Consider the following 15,733-nt stretch of genomic DNA (forward strand, 5'->3'; position numbering starts at 1 on the left):
AAGGTCAAACTAAGGTCAGGTGACGTCTGAAGATGAGGAATGGTCACAAATTACATCTGCATTAGTATCAAGTCATTCTAATGAGGGGTATTGATGCCAGACAAAACGGTTCCATTTGGTTAACCAAGAGATGGCCCATATAAAGCTACCTAAGTCCAAAATGAGGTCAAGGTCAAACTGAGGTCAGGTGATGTCTGAAGATGAGGAATGGTCACAGGTTACATCTGCATTAGTATCAAGTCATTCCAGTATGGGGTATTGATGCTAGACGAAACGGTCCCATTTGGTTAACCAAGAGATGGCCCATATAAAGCAACCTAAGTCCAAAATGAAGTCAAGGTCAAGGTCAAACTGAGGTCAGATGACGTCTGAAGATGAGGAATGGTCACAGCTTACATCTTCATTAGTATCAAGTCATTCTAGTAAGGGGTATTGATACTAGACGAAACGGACCTCGTACGGATGGACGAACGAATGAACGAATGGACGGACAGGACAATCACTATATGCCTCCCGCATCAGTAGATGCCGGTGGCATAAAAATCATAAATTAAACCTGCTTTAGTATGCCCCAGTATATATACCTGCTTTTATTAACTTTTCCCGTTCAAAACCTTAACGATTAGTTATTTTTTCGCTCTTATTTAGACAAGCAGTTAGTTAGTAAGCAAAGCAGTATTTCACACCAACAGACATAGTAGTACCGATATTTGGCGTGCAGTCCCGCCATACTTCATCGAGTCCTGTAAATACAAAATCTCCAGTAAATGTTCTCAAACAAGCATCGCAACAGTTCAAACCGCTAAACTTACGTGGCCACCTCATGGCAGCAGGGTATATTCAGCCTACATGTAAGCACTTGGGTAAAACCAGTGACCATTGCAAGACTCAAACAGCGGTATAATATTTAGCACTATCAACTAGCATCACTTTGCTCGAATCGGTCTGACATATAATTATACAGTAGTAATTTATTTCCTGAAACATGATTCTATAAGTTCAATCCCAGCTTATAAGTTTCTTGATTATTTGATCATTAAAGACAGAATGATTATCTTTAATATCATACTACATTTGACAACTTCCTTGATCAAGTAAGTTCAAATGACTTTAATTAAAATGCTGGTCTGTTCCTGAAACAAAAATGAAGTTAATATCATACAGTACAAGCCTCAAAGGAACTAGAGCTATCACTTAGGCCATTAATACCCCCATATGCCACCTTAATTTACATTAATTCATTTTAGGTCTATTTTGAAGAATTTCTGATGGAATCCATCGCCAGGAGGATACGAGAGAAGAGAAGCTAATTTCCCTTTAATGCTCAGAGCACCAAGCAAGGGAGCTTCTGGTACCATTTTTCCTGTCTTTAGGGATCGAACCCTTGATGGCGCCTTGATAAAGGTAAAGTAAAATATTCACCTTCAAGTTTGACCTTGAGCTTTGACCTAGTGACCTGGGTTTTGCACTCATGTCATCTTGATAAGGTTACCCACAGTGTTAATTATATGAAAATCCTTCCATTGGTTAAAAGTACATGTAGGCTGTAGCGGACACAAATTACAGCGTTTTGGCTTTGACCTCCCAAGTGTGACCTTGAGCTTTGACCTAGTGGCCTGGGTTGTGCACTCAGCATGTCATCTGGATGAGTTTAACAACTGGTGCTAATTTCATAAAATTCATGCTAATGAAATAAACACAAATTTAAGCTACTTGATGACCTTTAAGTGTGACCTTGAACGTAGCAACCAGGGTCATGTGCTCTGCATGTCATCTTGATGTAAACAATTGATTCTACTTTTATGAAATTTTCCAAGAAGTTTACACAATATGGAGTGGTTATGCTATTTGACCTTGACATTGTACCATGCAACCTGGGTTTTGAGCACTGCATGCTGTCTGTCTTGATGAGGTAAACAATTGATATAAGTTTTATGAAAATCTTCCAAGCTGTTTAGAAAATATGGAGTGGTTACACTATCTGACCTTGACCCTGGAACTTGGCGACCTGGATTTTGTGCTCTGTAAGTTGTCTAAAAACTGACCCTGGACCTTAGTGACCTGGATTTTGTGCTCTGTAAGTTGTCTAAAAATTGACCCTGGACCTTAGTGACCTGGATTTTGTGCTCTTTAAGTTGTCTAAAATGTGACCCTGGACCTTAGTGACCTGGATTTTGTGCTCTGTAAGTTGTCTAAAAATTGACCCTGGACCTTAGTGACCTGGAATTTGTGCACTGTAAGTTGTCTAAAAATTGACACTGGACCTTAGTCACCTGGATTTTGTGCTCTTTAAGTTGTCTAAAATTTGACCCTGGACCTTAGTGACCTGGATTTTGTGCTCTGTAAGTTGTCTAAAAATTGACCCTGGACCTTAGTGACCTGGATTTTGTGCTCTGTAAGTTGTCTAAAAACTGACCCTGGACCTTAGTGACCTGGATTTTGTGCTCTGTAAGTTGTCTAAAAACTGACCCTGGACCTTAGTGACCTGGATTTTGTGCTCTTTAAGTTGTCTAAAAATTGACCCTGGACCTTAGTGACCTGGATTATGTGCTCTGTAAGTTGTCTAAAATTTGACCCTGGACCTTAGTGACCTGGATTTTGTGCTCTGTAAGTTGTCTAAAAATTGACCCTGGACCTTAGTGACCTGGATTTTGTGCTCTGTAAGTTGTCTAAAAATTGACCCTGGACCTTAGTGACCTGGATTTTGTGCTCTGTAAGTTGTCTAAAAATTGACCCTGGACCTTAGTGGCCTGGATTTTGTGCTCTGTAAGTTGTCTAAAATTTGACCCTGGACCTTAGTGGCCTGGATTTTGTGCTCTGTAAGTTGTCTAAAAATTGACCCTGGACCTTAGTGACCTGGATTTTGTGCTCTGTAAGTTGTCTAAAAATTGACCCTGGACCTTAGTGACCTGGATTTTGTGCTCTGTAAGTTGTCTAAAAATTGACCCTGGACCTTAGTGGCCTGGATTTTGTGTTCTGTAAGTTGTCTAAAAATTGACCCTGGACCTTAGTGACCTGGATTTTGTGTTCTGTAATTTGTCTAACAACTGATGTTAGTTTTATGAAAATCTTTATGGAACAAACATAAAATTAAACTACTTGATGATGTAAATAACTGTTGCTAGATTAATGAGTGGTTTTAAGATATGGAGCGGACACAAAGTAAAGCAATTAAACCTTTGACCTCCAAGTGTGACCTTGAACCTTACTACCTGGGCTGTGCATTCTTATTTTCTGAGATTTTGTTTTCTTGCTTTTTTTTTCGTGACAAATTAAATTAACAACATTCCTTTGATTTTTGTTAAGTCCTAAAGGCAATATAATTAAATGTAAAATTGTTTATCGTATAAAATCTAAATATTTGTTTCATTATTCTGTCTTGGTTGGGCAATTTGGTAGTCAAATATATAGCTTTATATCCAATACACTACTTAAAACATTTTTTATTTAAATTTGAAACTTTGTTTAGAAGTATTAATATTCAAAAGTTTTAAACAGATCAAATTCAGACTGGTGCCCAGAATGAGTTAGGCAGGATACACCCTAAAATGCAGGAATTTTGATAAAAATTTCAGAAAGCGCTTGTGGTCGAAAGTCAGAAATTTCGATTTTAGCCAGACTTTTGTATACATTCATAGCATACAAGTTTGTAAAACTTCATTTTGCTGTTCATAATCTATATATCTATTTATAGCTACTAATCACTGTAATAAAATTATTTTTTTCAAGAGCAAAAAAAAAAATTTTTTTAACTTTTTAACAAGAACAAACAAGTCCAACATAAATTAAAGAAACAAGATTCAAAACTTGATTAACAGTTACCTTGTTTTTAGGCTGTGAAAATGAAGGAAGAACTTTAATTGTGCACACTTAGAATATGATTACGGTCAAACTTTGTTAGCTCGAACTCAATGGGACCAGCAAAATTTGTTCAAGTTATCTGTAGTTCCCGGCATCAAACAAAATACATTATATAGAGATTCTGTCGGGACCCGATTGTGAGTTCGGATGAAATGTTCAAATTATCTGAGTTCAAGCGAACTAAGTTTGACTGTATGTACCTGTAAATTGAGACTCGATTTTGATAGTTTCATCGTAACTTGCACCCAAGTACAGAGGTTGTATTAGAATTTACGCAGATATATATCAACCAGTGGCAAAAAATGATGCAACTGAAATTCACTTCCTGAACAAAACTAGAAAATGCTTTTGTAAAAAAGCGCATGTCTCCCCCAATGCAAAGTCCTATAGGCAAGAAGTCAATAGGGGTCAGGAGCAAAAATCAAAGAGACACTGATGGTTGGCTGCAATAGGGATCATCTACTTGGCATGTCCAGTCATCCCGCTAAATTTCAACACTCTTGGCCTAGTGGTTCTCCAGTCACTGTTCAGGCTCCTGTGACCTTGACCTTTGATCAAGTGACCTCAAAATAAATAGGGGTCATCTACTCTGCATGTCCAATCATCCTATTAAGTTTCAACATTGTAGGTCAAGTGGTTCTCAAGTTATTTCCAAAAAATGATTTTACATGAACAGGCCACTGTGACCTTGACCTTTAACAGACTGACCCCAAAATCAATAGGGGTCATCTACTCTGCATGTTCAATCATCCTATGAAGTTTCAACATTCTGGGTCAAGTGGTTCTCAAGTTATTGATCAGAACTGGTTATCAATGTTCAGGCCCCTGTGACCTTGACCTTTAACGGAGTGGCCCCAAAAACAATAGGGGTCATTTACTCTGCATGAACAATCATCCTATGAAGTTTCAACATTCTGGGTCGAGAGGTTCTCAAAGTTATTGATTGGAAATGGTTTTCCATGTTCAGGCCCCTGTGGCCTTGACCTTTAACAGAGTGACCCTTAAATCGTTAGGGGTCATCTACTATGCATGACCAATCATCCTATGAAGTTTCATCATTCTGGGTCAAGTGGTTCTCAAGTTATTGACCGGAAATGGTTTTCAATATTCGGGCCCCTGTGACCTTGACCTTTCACAGAGTGACCCCATAATCGTTATGGGTCATCTACTCTGCATGACCAATCATCTTATTAAGTTTCAACATTCTGGGTCAAGTGATTCTCAAGTTATTGACCGGAAATGGTTTTCAATGTTCAGGCCCCTGTGACCTTGACCTTTAATGGAGTGACCCCAAAATCGATAGGGGTCATCTACTTTGTATGTACAATCATCCTATGAAGTTTCAACATTCTGGGTCAAGTGGTTCTCTAGTTATTGATCGGAAATGGTTTTCAGGCCCCTCTGACCTTGACCTTTGACGGAGTGACCCCAAAATCAATAGGGGTCATCTACTCTTCATGACCAATCATCCTATGAAGTTTCAACATTCTGGGTCAAGTGGTTCTCTAGTTATTGATCGGAAATGGTTTTCCATGTTCAGGCCCCTGTGTCCTTGACCTTTGACGGAGTGACCCCAAAATCAATAGGGGTCATCTACTCTTCATGACTATTCATCCTATGAAGTTTCAACATTCTGGGTCAAGTGGATCTCTAGTGATCGGAGATGGTTTTCCATGTTCAGGCCCCTGTGACCTTGACCTTTGACGGAGTGACCCCAAAATCAATAGGGGTCATCTACTCTTCATGACCAATCATCCTATGAAGTTTCAACATTCTGGGTCAAGTGGTTCTCTAGTTATTGATCGGAAATGGTTTTCCATATTCAGGCCCCTGTGACCTTGACCTTTGACGGAGTAACCCCAAAATCAATAGGGGTCATCTACTCTTCATGACCAATCATCCTATGAAGTTTCAACATTCTGGGTCAAGTGGTTCTCTAGTTATAGATCGGAAATGGTTTTCAATGTTCAGGCCCCTGTGACCTTGACCTTTGACGGAGTGGCCCCAAAAACAATAGGGGTCGTCTACTCCAGCAGCCCTACAACCCTATGAAGTTTGAAGGTTCTAGGTCAAATGGTTCTCCAGTTATTGCTCGGAAATGAAGTGTGACGTACGGACGGACGGACGGAAGGACAAACGGACAGACAGACGGACGGACAGGGCAAAAACAATATGTCTCCTGGGGGAGACATAATAAAACATTTATATTTATCTTACTTTTCAAAATACCTTACAAGATGACCTGAGCCGGTTTGGAACCCACAGAGGAGAGAGGCAAGTTCTTTAAAGTCAGGTAAGTACTCAGCAACAGGGTCCTTTCTTTATTTTAACCCTTACCCGCTAAATTTCTTTAATGGACTTGTCCATCTTTCAATTTGGACAGTACCATTAACTGTTAAAAGGGGTGCTTACCAGAAAGATACTGACTGAATGGCGAACAGTTAAGATCATGATCAGACTGCATGGATGTGCAGGCTGATCATGATCTACACTGGTCGCAATGGCAGAATCAATTGTGTCCAGCATGGTAAGGGTTAAAACTTAGATAGGGTTATTTCTATCAGTGCAAAGCTACTATAGATCTACACTGAACACTCCACCCAGTGCAACAATTTCTAAATGATTCTACAGAGTTTCTCTGACACTTACCATAGAAGATCCCCTCGAGGGCAACGAGGAGCTCGAACTCGAAGACTGCGCCAACATCTGTGCCATCTGAAATAAAGAAAGAATGAGAATAAGGGACCTAGCAGGATCAACCATATCTAGCAAGAAACTGAAAAATAACTAAAGCTGCTTTTGAGAAAAGCGCATATATCCCACAACTACCTAATCATCTAAATAGTAGGCCATTCTTTATATATTGTGCAGAGTAAAAAGGCCGATTTTTGGTAATTCAAGGGCCATAATTCCGAAGTGCCTGGGCCGATTAGGCTAGTTATCAAGCTTGGCAGAGGACTTATGGTCAAACACATTTTGTTTAAGTTTGGTGAAGATCGGATGAGAATGTTCGACTTAGAGCACGGACAAGAGTAAAAAGGCCGATTTTCGGTAATTCAAGGGCCATAATTCCGAAGTACCTAGGCCGATTTGGCTAGTTATAGAACTTTGCCGAGGTATGGTCAAACACATTTTGTTCAAGTTTAGTGAAGATCAAAAGAGAAATGTTCGACTTAGAGTGCGGACAAGATTTGTGACAGACACACACACAGACACACTGGAGTAAATCAATATGTCTCCCACACCACTGTGTGGCGGGAGATATAATTACAAGATATGCATAAAATCTCAGCAGTATACCTGTATTAACTGTTGACAATATTGGCATTTTCGGGTAAAATTCAGTACGAAATAGGAAAAAACATTGATATTTTTAGCGGAACTCGCATTGGGAAAACAAAGTTCAGCTGTGAACTGAAACTTATTTGTTTCTGTGCTTTTTTCAGAGATATTTAAATTTTTCTCGGCTATTAGTTCGTTTTTGCCAGGTCCCTCAACTCTACAATCTGTTTGCCTTGTTTGGTTAAGATATATGAGCCGTGCCATGGGAAAACCAACATAGTGGCTTTGCGGCCAGCATGGATCCAGACCAGCCTGCGCATCCGCGCAGTCTGGTCAGGATCCATGCTGTTCGCTAACGGTTTCTCTAATTGGGCTTTGAAAGTGAACAGCATGGATCCTGACCAGACTGCGCGGATGCGCAGGCTGGTCTGGATCCATGCTGGTCGCAATCCCACTATGTTGGTTTTGTCATGGCGTGGCTCATATTATCATTAAGGAATGTTCATTTCATTTGTGGCTACACTATTTTACTCTTGGCTATCTTACTTACAACACGTCGTATTGCTTATTCATTGCATTTGCCCCTCCTATATACAGAAATTGACTGTTTTGCCCTTTTATAGACCTAACAGATTTTCAGTAACAGTTTGTTTCGATACATTCAATCTGAAAATTATTAAATTTTTTATCGAACATGAAAAAGAATCTATAAGCTATGGACCATAAACTTATGGACCAGATTCTGTGCAAAAAGGTTGAGCAGTTATAACTGTCAACAAGAGCTGTCTCCATAGGATGACATATGCCCCCGATGGCACTTTGAATGAGTAGTTATGGCCGATGTTAGAGTTTAGGACCTTTGACCTACGGAGCTGGGTCTTGCGTGCGACACGTCGTCTTACTGTGCCACACATTCATGCGTAGTTATTTTAAAATCCATGCATGAATGACAAAGATATGGACCGGACACGCCCATCAATGCACTATCATGAAAAATGACCTTTAACGTCTAAGTGTGTCCTTGACCTTTGAGCTACGGACCTGGGTCTTGCGCACGACACGTCGTCTTACTGTGGTACACATTCATGCCAAGTTATTTGAAAATCCATCCATGGTTGACAAAGATATGGACCGGACACGCTCATCAATGCACTATCCTTTAATGTCTAAGTGTGACCTTGACCTTTGAGCTACGGACCTGGGTCTTGTGCGCGACACGTCGTCTTACTGTGGTACACATTCATGCCAAGTTATTTGAAAATCCATCCATCGATGACAAAGATATGGACCGGACACGCCCATCAATGCACTATCCTTTAATGTCTAAGTGTGACCTTGACCTTTGAGCTACGGACCTGGGTCTTGCGCGCGACACGTCGTCTTACTGTGGTACACATTCATGCCAAGTTATTTGAAAATCCATCCATCGATGACAAAGATATGGACTGGACACGCCCATCAATGCACTATCCTTTAATGTCTAAGTGTGACCTTGACCTTTGAGCTACGGACCTGGGTCTTGCGCGCGACACGTTGTCTTACTGTGGTACACATTCATGCCAAGTTATTTGAAAATCCATCCATCGATGACAAAGATATGGACCGGACACAAAAATTGCGAACAGACTGACAGACCGACAGACTGACAGACCGACAGACTGACAGACGGACAGACGGTTCAAAAACTATATGCCTCCCTTCGGGGGTATAAAAATGCCCTTTTATAAATAATAAAAGGCTAATCAAGGGGTGAATGCGAAAGAAGTCTAAGTGCAAACAGATTAACCCTTACCATGCTAAATTTCTATAATGAACTTGTCCATCTTTCAATTTAGACAGTAACTGTACCATTAACTGTTAAAAGAAGTGCTTACCAAAAAGATACTGACTGAATGGCTGATCATGATCTACACTGGTCGCAAAGGCAGAATCAATTGTGTCCAGCATGATAAGGGTTAAGAAGCACTTAAGACTTCTATCACACTATGTAATGCATGACAAAAAATGCAGGACAACTGACAAAGTACGATTGCAACAGCTCATCCTTGAACCTTTTTTTTTTCAGGTGACTTCTAACATTTATCAATCTCATTGAATGAGATGGTTTAAAAATTTAAGACTGACCCAAGATTAGATTATCTGCTATTTCAACATAGTATGCAATTCGGTCAGTGTATTTATTTACATGATAACAAGAGATAACCTAATTCTGTGTAACATTGACTGGTACATTTGCATCATACACTGTCAGTGCAATAATATTTGCATGATAACAAGGACCATGATGATGACACTGTTGTATATGGGATGTTTTCCCCTTCGCATAGACCCTTTTTCTGGCATAAACAAGAGTCATTCCCAAGCTTAACAGAATGTTTTCCTGATTCTGACCAAAACAATCTCCTGAAAAAAAAATGTTTGTTTGTTTTGTTTTTTTACTTATTTCAGCCAAGACTTGCGTAAACCTGAACATCAGAAATACAAAGGTAATGCGTTTGATTTTGTTATAACTGAACCAATTTCGTCTAAAATGCACCATTTTCATAAAAAAACAAACACTTTATTTATGGAGCCAAAGGCACTAAAAAACACTCCCCCACCCCAAAAGTTGGACAAAAACACTGCAATTTTCCCCTAAATCTGTAATTAATGTCACCTTTTCCACATCTAACCAGAACTTCTACCATCCCTTAAATCTTCTTTTTTTTTTTTTTCAAAAAAGCCCTGAATCTTTAAAGGTGGATAATCAGATTTTGGCCATGTAACGGATTTGTTCGAAACTTTAGCATCTGATCATTTACGCTCATTTATGTTCACTTAACACTTAATACAAATTAGATTTTCACTGGAGGTATTTTTAAAATTTCATTTTCCTATCCTGGTTGCCCAACCAAGATAGTTATTTTATCATAAGTATAAATTTGATAAACATACTTTGCCTAAGGAAATGTATAAATATTAGACATATTGTAATATATTTGTAAAATATTTGCATTAAAAATTATGTATTTAGATGGAATTCATTAGAAACGCAAGTTTGAAAAATTATTATTACCTCCCTTTGCCTATCTTGGTTGCGCAACCAAGATAGATTGGAAATGAATGAATTCAGAAGCTACACACAGCTTTTAAACTTGCATTTTGGTTCAGATTGTTCAATAGTTGATATATCTATCAAATGCAAATGTAAAACTAGACATTGTATCGAAATAAAAAGAAATACCCAGCTTTTTATATACTTTCATATTAAAGGGGAGTAATTACAAAATTTTATAAAAATAATAAAATATACATTTCAAATAGGAATCTAACTCTATGTAATCGGTCTTTTTGTTCCTTAAATAATTCTCTACCAGAATATACAAAAAGTAAAAAATGTCATTAAATGTTGTTTAAATGTGATTGACCACCTTTAAATAGAGATCTTTAACAGATTTACTTCTCCATCCAAAACTGGCCTATTCCCTGAACTCTGGAAAATATGGTCAAGACCTATGTCAACTAACAAGATATTCAATGATATCTTTTTTTTATAGTTTTCAAAACAACAACTTGCTTTCTAAAATGGAAATGCAGGAAAGGGAGGGGAATACCCAAATTAGATACATCTGAACTTACCGACAAAAGCAACATCAATTCAAATAGTGGTATGCAAAAAAAAAAAAAAAAAAAGTTTTGGTCTTACTGCATGTTTCAGAAATCTTATACCAAACAAACATTAATTCATATGTTGGTGGAAATTCTAAGTGCCAAAGGCAGTTACCATGGTTCCCAGTTTTAAAATGATTCCAACTTTATTTGTAAATTTGTGATTCATGAAGATTCAATGGAAAATTTGTTTATACATTTTTGTATCAACCAAAGAAGTATTAACAGATAAAGATTTTGTTGTAAATAAGCACAGCTGGGTGGAGGACAATCCAGGAAGTAATTAAGACTGTATCTTGATTCAGACCTTCTTTTGACCAGACAGGGGTTAATCAATAGTTTACCAAAACTGACTACAGTATGGAAGCTACAGTCCAAAACACAGACAATATGCACTTCAATCCAATGAATTATATAGAGCCAGATAGCTCTAGTTGTCTGAAAATTGGGGAGATTCCAGAAATGTCTGTGCAAACTGTCGATTATGAGAAGTGAATAATAGATGCTAGCTCGCATATTATGCATTGTGCAGTTAAAGATCAGGAAAATTAGGCTACGCTACGCCACCTGTTACTCCACTTTTATTGACGCATAAAATTATCTTGTCACTTGAGTGAAAACTGAATCAAAAAAAGTTTTACATAAACACTTAATTTAGAAAATCCAACATATCTACTGCAAAAGCACATATTTTCGCTGGGACAAAATTTCGCAAGTTTGAAATTTTGAGTATGTTCGCAAATTTAACATTCGCGAAATTCTAAAACTGGTATCCTACTTGAATTTAAATTACTGATACACTTATGGGGAATATTTACATGAAGATTATTTTTTGCGAGATGTAGGAACTCGCGAATATAGCGAAAATTAAACCCTCAAGAAAATTTCTGCTTTACATTAGGTACTTGTTGGTGCAGTTGGCTGAACAATTACACAGCTAGGAAGACTGTAACTGTGAAAATACCGAGGTTATGTAAATTTATATATGAGCCGTGCCATGAGAAAACCAACATAGTGGGTATGCGACCAGCATGGATCAAGACCAGCCTGCGCATCCGCGCAGTCTGGTCAGGCTCCATGCTGTTCGCTTTTAAAGCCTATTGGAATTGGAGAAACTATTAGCGAACAGCATGGATCCTTACCAGACTGCGCGGATGCGCAGGCTGGTCTGGATCCATGCTGGTCGCAAAGCCACTATGTTGGTTTTCTCATGGCACGGCTCATATTATGAATCATATGTAGTATCACATTCTGCCCTTGAACTTAGAGATCTTATGAACAGACACTGCATCAATTTGCAGGGGTTTTCGTCGGCCATTTTTATAGTCTTTATTCGGCTATATTCCCAATGCCAAAAAGTATGTATTTTTCCCAAAATGAGTGCAAAAATTCCCAATCTACAGTTTGAAAAGAATTTCATCAAAATTGCACAAATATTGACCAAATTATGGACAATTTTGTAATGGAAGTACGTTCAACTTAAAGACGTTGTACAATGTGAATCAAGTGTATGAGAAAGTGTTCACATCCTTACATATCCTATTGGACTAAGTATTTCCCAATCTGGAACATTTAAGCATCAAAATTCCCAATTTTGGGGGTAAAGGCTATGTTCCCAAATAAGCTAGAAAAAACCCTGATTTGTTTGTACCAAACTTCTGTATTGTCATCTTTATTTCAAATATGTTTTTCAAAACTTTTTTTATTAAATGGCAGATGTCTATAAAAATAGATCTAATCATTTCAGAAGTTAACCAAAATTGATATTTCTAAATAGCTTTTTAATGGGTAGAAAGATTTAATAAATACATTAATTTCTTGTATGGTACGACCTACAAGAACATCAATGCTATGCACTTCGAAATTGTTGGCTTTAAAATTTTATCGTTTGACTCAGAGAAAAAAATACCCAGTGTGATCCCTGTACTTTAGTCCTATAAAAAAGACCTGACATAACATATTTTTACATTTAGACATCTGTCGGTTATGCAAATTGAAAATAAAATGTCAAATAATAATAATGAATGTCGAAGGTAAAATGAGCATAATTGCATGTACACGTCTAGTTGTTTGGACTACCTGCATTTACGCATGTAGTCTATAAATAAATGTACGTGAGTCACGATATTGTCATAATTTTTTTGCTTAGGTCAATTATAGCTCTCCTCTAAAGTGAGGGATTCTGCTCTATCACAAAAATATCTCAGAATCAGTTCTGACTTCAAATTATTAAAATCTGGACTAGATCTATTATGCATGCAGTCTTAAAATTTATAAGTTTAAACCTGCAGTTTGATTTAAATTGAAATTTCATTTACCCAGTCTGTAAACTTACAGAATGAAAAATCTTTAAATTAATGGACTGTCCATATGGACCATATATTTACAGAATATCTGTAAAAAATGACGAAATCCTAGACCTGTTAAGTTTGCAATGATGGGCTAATGGCATACAGTATGCACTTCCAGAAACATGGTACATTAGACCAACCAATGTTTTTGGATAAGCAATTTATGGGATCAGTTTAGTATTTATGGAAGGCTTTAAATGTTTCGAGGGTGCAATCATGCAGGTAGCGGCTGCAAGTGTATAAACATCGATTTTGAAATGTTCCACAAGTTTGCCGAGTAGCTTCCCATAGCGTTACGCTCGCATAGTTCACCTTTTCCATGTATACGATATTGTGACCGGATTTTTTGTCATCGATTTTTTTTTCATTTGACTAACATATATAAAGTATATTTGTGTGAAAAAAATCATATCAAACAAAAAAATATATACACTGGACCCTTGCCTGTGTATGGAAGATAGATAGATAGATAGACATTGAAAACAGGTCGGAGACTTCCCCTGCAGATTGAGAGACAGTCTCTCGATCTAAACACTGTCTCTCATTTGAAAGACAAAATGTCTTTCGATCGAAAGACAGTATTTAGCTTAAGTGTTGAAAAAACATGAAATCATTATCAAAACAATCATTTCATAACAGTCGCATTATTTATTAATTGAAACAACTTGTTATTTCAAATAAACTTTACAAGAAACACATTGCCATAGAAGTTTGCTTAAGCATTATAATGCTTAAGCAAAATTCCCAAATAATATTGATTTTGAAAATTTGATAAAAGAAAGATAATTTTCTATATTTGAAATAAATTTGCGCATTCTAAAACGAGAGTTTTAATTACTCTTTCAATGATTTTTATTGCTTAAGCTAATTTGAGTCTTTCGATCGAAAGACATTTTGTCTTTCAAACGAGTGTCAATGTTTAGATCGAGAGACTGTCTCTCAATCCAGGGGAAGTCTCCGACCTGTTCATCACTTGTGACTAGGGCCAGTATGGGTGGGGTAATTTTACATTATTTCACTTTCATTTTCTAAACAAAATCAAAACGCAGAATAAACAGAAAAGGAGATGAGAGAAACTACAAACCTTTGATGGAATGCTTTCAACGTTGACTTAATTCAACGTCTTTAATCCACTAATTAACTCTTTTATTCCGGAAAATTACCAGCCGCGAAATCCGACCTCCAATATATTCCAAGCAACTTAAGGACAAACGCTAACAATGCTTGTTCTGTGGCATACAGAATGCGCACTAACGTCGATATGTTATAAATATGCCCCGCTATGCGCATAAATAAAAGGTAAACAAACTTTCAAGAAAAGAAAACTCTTACAGTCAAGGACGAAGTTAATTTATGCATCGTATGGTTTGTCCCCCTTGTGAAAAACTGATACTGTTTTCGCGCCAAAACAGACAGTTTTCTCGTGCGATATTCGCAAAATAATGAAAAGAAATAGCACCTTCTTTTCGGTCTTTTGTGTTATGAATTTGTCTGCATTTGTACAACACGAGAACATTCCGTATATTTGATAAACACTGGCAAAATGAAATCGTCGATTCTTTATTGGACCGCCTAAATAAACTTTATTGAATCCACTCAGCAATGCAGACAAATTCATGAGTAGAAGACAAAATCATCCCTGCAGCCATCTTTGTTTACAAAATGTAACGTCACGTGACGTGTGCCATCAAAAATGACGTCACATTCAAAAGGTTCGATACCCGGTAAACGCAAGTTCGAGCCACGGTTAACGTTAGAGTTCTATAGAGTAAAACTTGTCTAACGTCAGAAATTAAGTCAGATTGCATCATTTGAGATATAGATCTACTTGCCAAGAAAATTTTGCATCTGGAAAAATACTTCGATCTCAGTAGTCTGTATAAATCTAGATCATTTAAAAGGCCTTTATTAAAGGGCCATTAGATCTAGATTTACATTAAACCATGTTGGTTTTGGTTGGGTTTTTTTTCAGATTTCGGTAGATTTTGAATAAAAACAGGTAACTTCTTTCATCATTTTACAACACATATTTGATTTCATCCTATTAACCGTCTGTTTAACGACATAAAAATGAGCTAGTAGCCCTACTAGATCTATGTAGGCCTTCATTTTCGGTCCAAAGCCTAAATACACTGGCTAGAAGTGTCTTTGGCAGAGAAAACGGTCATCAGGGGATCGTGGTGACCTGGGATTTTAATGACTAGCATCGCTATTATTGTAGAAGAACACTGCGTCAGAGAAGGAAAGGGACATAAAACAGAGGAGAGCCAAGTGTGTTCTGTGCCTAGTATGATTTTTTTGTCAGGTAGGCCTTACACGTACAGGAGCGTTTGGAGTACGTTTCACACCCGGACTCCAGTCCATGACTCCGTAGTGTCATTACCAGTACAGTGAAAACATGGTCATTCCCGGAACCCAAGAATGTTCTAACAGTATGATTACTTTTGTTTCACAGACCGATTGAGTGGTTACAGTGTTTTGACAAATACGATGTATTGAAAAGGCAAATGATATTTTCCTCCAGAAAAAAAACTGGTAAAGTGGTAAAAAACCACGGTTGACAAAACAAAGATTTCCATTGAACTCACAGA

General features: G+C 37.6%; 1 protein-coding gene across 6 annotated transcripts in view; it reads right to left on the reverse strand.

Moving 5' to 3' along the window:
• LOC123542286 (pyruvate kinase PKM-like) overlaps positions 1-14,797 on the reverse strand; it is an 89,483-nt gene extending 74,686 nt beyond the window's left edge. For 3 of the 6 annotated variants that reach the window (XM_045328056.2, XM_045328057.2, XM_045328060.2), the window contains exons 1-3: positions 14,602-14,797; positions 6,511-6,576; positions 705-743 (exon numbers count right to left, since the gene is read on the reverse strand). In XM_045328056.2, the coding sequence (XP_045183991.1) occupies positions 705-743; positions 6,511-6,576; positions 14,602-14,760 (264 nt within the window). In that variant the 5' untranslated portion in view covers positions 14,761-14,797. Of the gene's footprint in view, positions 1-704; positions 744-6,510; positions 6,577-14,226; positions 14,385-14,601 lie in introns of those variants that run through there. The other 3 variants (XM_045328061.2, XM_045328059.2, XM_045328065.2) reach the window with 3 other exon arrangements.
• Positions 14,798-15,733: the final 936 nt, after the last annotated feature.

The sequence above is a fragment of the Mercenaria mercenaria genome, chromosome 19, assembly GCF_021730395.1.
Source record: "Mercenaria mercenaria strain notata chromosome 19, MADL_Memer_1, whole genome shotgun sequence".
In the NCBI taxonomy this organism is placed as follows: Eukaryota; Metazoa; Mollusca; class Bivalvia; order Venerida; family Veneridae; genus Mercenaria; species Mercenaria mercenaria.